This window comes from Centroberyx gerrardi, chromosome 23, assembly GCF_048128805.1.
Source record: "Centroberyx gerrardi isolate f3 chromosome 23, fCenGer3.hap1.cur.20231027, whole genome shotgun sequence".
Taxonomy (NCBI): domain Eukaryota; kingdom Metazoa; phylum Chordata; class Actinopteri; order Beryciformes; family Berycidae; genus Centroberyx; species Centroberyx gerrardi.
The window spans coordinates 2,219,031-2,224,581 of record NC_136019.1 but is presented as its reverse complement, the minus strand read 5'-3'; the positions used below and the strand labels follow the sequence as shown (position 1 = coordinate 2,224,581).

At 40.8% G+C, this 5,551-nt stretch overlaps 1 protein-coding gene across 1 annotated transcript; it reads right to left on the bottom strand.

Moving 5' to 3' along the window:
- Positions 1–478: 478 nt before the first annotated feature.
- LOC139915726 (butyrophilin subfamily 3 member A2-like) lies at positions 479–4,434 on the bottom strand. Its single transcript, XM_078281794.1, has 4 exons — positions 4,326–4,434; positions 3,362–3,703; positions 1,836–2,114; positions 479–648 (listed from the first exon to the last, which is right to left on the bottom strand). Exons 1-4 carry the CDS (start codon positions 4,432–4,434, stop codon positions 479–481), a joined length of 900 nt encoding a protein of 299 aa, XP_078137920.1.
- Positions 4,435–5,551: the final 1,117 nt, after the last annotated feature.

The following is a 5,551-nucleotide window of genomic DNA, read 5'->3' as shown; positions in this document are numbered from 1 at the left end:
TCTTTAAATTCACCAAGTTACCAGTTCATTAAGTTTCAAGTGCTTTTGGAAGGTATTCCAAGCAGAGGGGGCAGCAACCATAAATGTTTTTTGAAAAAGTATACTACAACTTTATCACAAGTGTATTCCAAGTATACTTCAGAGCAGTTATCGGAAGCATAATTACAGTATACTATTAGTACACCTTAAGTTAGTACATGAAAGTCTAAATATACTTTCAACACATTTAGTTTAGTATCTTTTTAATACACTTGTTCACTTGGGCCCTTCTCTCTTTTCTCTCCTTTTTCATTCAGATTTCCTCCTCTTCCTTCTGTTTGATTAGTGCCAGCTCTTTGCTCAATGACCTTATCTTTCTCCTGTAGCTCTTCCTGACGCCCTGCTTCTCTCTTTTTGAAATCTACGTGGGATTTCTCCAGCTGCTCTGTGATTTCCTCCTGACTTTCTAGATGTTTCACTTTTAAAACTGTTGCTCTGCCTAAATCTCTGTCTCCTGAATTTTTGTTTTTCTGCTTTCTGCTCTTCTGCTTGTTTTGAGGTCTGTCTTTGTCTCCCTCCTTCCTTCCTCCCTGGTTCCATCTGGTGGAGGTTCTGTGTTTTTACTTAAAGATTGCTTCCTTTCTCCTTCCTCATGGTGCATCTTGGTCTCTGTGTGCAAACAGAAGCAGGGAACAGTGTTAAAGTTGATGTTCAGATTTGCTGTGTTTATGCAATGTTGCATTTTTATATAGAAAAACGTGTGAAATTGGAAGAGGAGGACAACTGCAGGAACACAACAGAAATATGATGGTGGATGGAATGAATGAATGAATGAATTATATTGTAAAGTGTTACCCATTCATTATTTTTTTTACAAAGGAAACACTTTTTCTGACAAACTGGCTGATTGCATGAGAGTAAAATTCAACATGGAATACTATTACATTTTTTCTATTGACTAGAACCTTATAAAATACAAACACTTTTAAAGGTCCCATATTCTACACTTTCCAGTGTTTTATTTTCTGTCTTGAGGTCCATTAAAAACCATTTGTGTGGTGCCATGTACCAAAAACACTCTCAATCCATTTTTACATTTTCCAGCATCTCTCTGAGCCTTACCAAGAACAGGTTGTTTCTGTCATCGTGTCTTTAAGGCTCGTTAATATTAACGACCCCTCTGTTCCGATTGGCTAACCGTTTCAAGAGTGAAACGTGAGACGCCGCGGCCCGGCGGCTACAGGTAGGGAAAACTCTCTGGTAATAAACGATGACGACCGCTCGACCGCTTTGAAAAAAACACTTTGTTAGTCTCTTATTTCTTACAGAAATGATAATGAGCGAACCTTTGTGACGCCACAAAGTTACGGAAGTCCAAACGGCTCGTTTAGAGGCTCGCTTTTCTAATATGGATTGTGTGGATTTAGTTGGCGACCGTGCGTTTTGATACTTTCACCATGTTTAGATAGACCATCCAACTCCTTTATCATCACAGAGGCAAGGGGAGTCCTGTTTTATATAAATTAATAAAATACTAATTTAATAAAATTAAATGTATCACCATGAAACAGCTGTGATAGTAACTTGACATTAAAAAAGGATAAGAAAAAAAAAATTGACTTACTAATTTTGCCTTGTCTCCATTTCCACGGAACTAAGACAACTGCAAAAATACACACAGACAAGGCAACAGCTGAGCCAATGGCGATATAAACAGCAGAACAACTACACGAGACCATGAAGACATCATCTGAAATGAGAAAACACAGAACAGCATGGACTTTTTAAAGAACCAAACCTCAGCTGTTTAAAGCTAATAAAGTGTCCAACATCATAAACTCTGAAAACATTTGTACCTGGAACATGAATGTGTTTCTCCCTGGTCTGGTTGATGTTCTGCTGTTGAACTCTACAGGTGAACCTGTTGGTGTCGGTCTTCTCCACAGTCACTCTGCTGCTGACAGTATAGAGGCCATCAGGACCTCTGACTGTCTCTGTAGGTCCAGCAGAGAGGATGTTTCCCTCACCGTCCAGCCAAAACACCTCAGGCTCTGGGTACCAGCCTTTAGATTCACACCCTAAAACCACTCCACTGCTGTTTTTGGTAATCCCAATGACAGGAGAGGAGACAGCACCTAATGATGAGTAGGAGGAGAAATTTCAAACAATGGTTTCAATGGAAATGGAATAATCATACTTGGCACGGCACACAATCAATAGTGAGTTTAAAAATTATTGAGTAATGTTGGGAACTAGAGATAATCCTGAGCGTAGGTGCAGGGTAGTGTATACAACTTTAGCTGCATTTGATAACCCCAGTTACAAAGCTGTACTCACACACTCAATCCTGTAACATTTAGATTAGGTAACTAGTGAAAGGTGCTGCCTGTCTGATGATTCTGCAGATTTATTACAGGGTAGCCGGATGTCCTCTATAGTTACCAGTTCTCGGTCAATATGGTTGCCCTGGATTGTGGCACAAGGGATTTTTACATTACATTTGACAGTAACCTGCTCATTAGGAGTGTTAGCTAACAAGCAGTAGGACAGAGTCACTTACTATGAACAAAGCTACAGCTCGCTGCTGGTCGTAGATATCCATCGGTCATGTCCACAGACAGATGATCGCGACATCCACTTGCATTATTCCCCGTTACTGATGTTAACAACTTATTGCAAAAACGAATAAAAAGCTATACTACAAGGCACAGATAACTGACAAATTAACCTATGATTTCAGATTGCTGTAAAGAAGTGACCAAGTATGTTGTTGAGGAAAACAAATCATATTGTATTTATTTTCAGTGCTGGTGTGTTTGTTCCTTACACTCTCCTGTAGACTAACTTGGTGGAACGCCTCACTTTTTAGTTTTAGACACATAACAGATTAAAAAACTCAAAATCAAAATATCACAAATTAACCATGTCAGATTTTCACCATGTGAAGGGTTTTTGCAGGTCACCACACTTAAAATATATCACTACAATGCAGAGGGCAGGAAAGAACATGTATTATACTAAGTACTATATTATACTCGGCTTGCACTGGGTCTACCTAGTCTTGTTTATCTAGATCCCTGCTTGTGACTGGAAGGTCCGGATGCAATACACCAGCTGGGAAAATCCAGGCAGATAAAGTTAAGCGTAATGTTGTTTTGTACCGTCAAGCTGCCCTTGAAAAAGCATTTAACCCCCAACTGCCCCAGAGGAGAATAGAAATAGAAGACTGTGAATTTACCAGTCCACTACCAGTGTGAATGGCTGTAACTATCAATGTGAAGCAGGGCTATGACAAGCAAAACCTCTCCTTGGATGAATAGTTGATGAAAGTTAAAAAAAAACAAAAAAAAAATACATGCATTTCGAAAATATGCCCACTTACCAACAACAACCTCAACAATAGAGTCTCTATCCAATGAGGGAATGAAGCATCTGTATTTTCCCTCATCAGAGAGTTTCACTTTGGAGAGTTTCAGTGAAATGTCTCCGTGCTTCAGTTTGTCGATGAACAGCGACGTTCTTCCCTCGTAGGACGGGTGTTTTTTATTCACAAGTTCTCGACCGTCACGCCACACATAGACAAATCTGGGGTTCAGGTCAGGTCTCGTCCACTCCAGTGTCATGGCAACAGCATCCATGGCAGGTTCCAGGTGGCATGGCAAAACGATGTCATCACCAACTATTGCCACTATTGGCTGAGTTGCACCAATCACCTGGGGCTGACCTGAGAAGAAATATGTCTATGTTTTTAATACCTGCAGTGAGAACTGACTAAACTCGTCCACCAAGAACTCTTAACAGCACCGGCTTCTTTTTCTACTTATTTTGAATAGAGATGAAAAGTGAAGTGCTGGTCATGGCTGCTGCATTCGCTGTACATCTACTGAAAACCAGAAAGGGGTTTTGCTGAGACGGAACGAACGCTAAGAGAGATGGAACAAACAAATAATAAATGTGCAGTTGTCGCAAAAGTTTTTACATTACAAACAAAAGGAACTTGTAAAAAGCAAAAGCAGAGAAGTGAAAGAAACTATCTTTGGCCTAAATGTTCAATTTCCAAAGGACAATCAGGAGTGGGGCAAAACAGTCATGGACCAAGGAACGTGCACAGTTGAGGTCTTTTTATCCCAGCTCCAGCCCGCTTCTGCAATATTTCATCATACTTCCACTCCTGCACTAAACTGGCCTCGGACCCGCGCTCCCACCCGCACCCTAAAAGTTTTGTCCCGCTCCCATCCCTGCCCACACTCTACAAGCTTCTATTATGTTACATCAAAAGCCTAATCACAATCTTTAACCTTTAAACACACACCATGGTGTTACTGATGTTTTTGTGTGTAAGTTACCTCCACAAGAGTGTGTCAGAAGAAGGACAACAACAGTGTGATGGAAAGCCAAGGCACTGAAGACACTGAGCTGAGATTTAAGGGACAGTCCGTCCTTCAGGTGAAGCATCCTTGAGTTCTGAAAATTGAAATACACCAGTTTTAAAATGTGAGTTTCCAGGAAGACCATAGAAAAAATACAGTGGTATTTATGCAAATGAAATCCAAATCATCCATCAATCATCCAAATCCAAAGTATCCAATCAACCATTCAAAATGAAGTCGTTACTGATCAGGCTTAATGGAAGTATAACTACTCAAACTAAGCCAAAGGATGGTTAGAGGTTCAGACCTTAAAGGACTAGTTCACCACAAAATGAAAATTTACTCCTGTTATGCGCCAGACCAAAGAGGCACTTGCAGTTCCCCATTTCTGGCTGTCTGATTGGTACGTTTGAATGCTGCCTGGTCCAATCCAAACATTCCAACCCTGATGGGATAATTGGTGGTCCAATCCCAGGTTCCCTGCATGTATAAAAGGTCACCCGTATCAGACAGAAGCAGAACTCTCCTTCTCCCTTTGTTGTGTATAGACTGTGTGTTAAAGGAATAGTTCACCCAAAATGAAAATTCAGTCAGTAGTATACTCACTCCCTGTGACAACAGTCACAGGGCTTCACAGCTGAACTGCCTAGCAGCCTTCTCCAACATTAATATGGGTGCACACTTATTGAATTTGATGATTAAATACAAAGTTATTGGTTTAAAACAGGATTTCACGCTTTTATTTTGAAGGCTAAACGCCCAAACTGAAAGTCTTGTTTTCTGGTCATTCGAGCTAGTCTTACCTATGTAGTTTTCGAGGCCAGGGTGTGTGCAAATGTGACGTTTTTTTTAAAACAACAGGTAGAGTGGAGATTTCAACTAAATAATGGCGTAAATGTCAATCTTTGGGACACTTGGATTCAGGAGACGTGGAATATGCTTGAACTCTGAAGACAGGACCCCAGCAACTTCAGTTGTTTTGGAGAAGGCCGCTACGCAGTTCCGCTGTGATGCTCAGGGACTGTTGCATGGACTCACAAACTTTACCCGAGTTTCAGCTGGCATGGGGGTGAGTAGATGATGACGGAATTACATTTTTTGGGTGAGCTATTCCTTTAACTTGTTGGCAGCTGTTTCAGAACAATCTTCTGAACTACTGTTTCAGTTGGGAAAGGGGCAAGGTAAGACAGGGTACCCTGTAC

Excerpts from the sequence above, each read along its gene's own strand:
- LOC139915726 (XM_078281794.1), bottom strand. The coding sequence starts at position 4,434 with ATGCTTCACCTGAAGGACGGACTGTCCCTTAAATCTCAGCTCAGTGTC. Across the intron at positions 3,704-4,325 it reads TCTGACACACTCTTGTGGAG|GTCAGCCCCAGGTGATTGGT; the intron begins GTAACTTACACA and ends ATTTCTTCTCAG. Across the intron at positions 2,115-3,361 it reads TATTGTTGAGGTTGTTGTTG|GTGCTGTCTCCTCTCCTGTC; the intron begins GTAAGTGGGCAT and ends ACTCATCATTAG.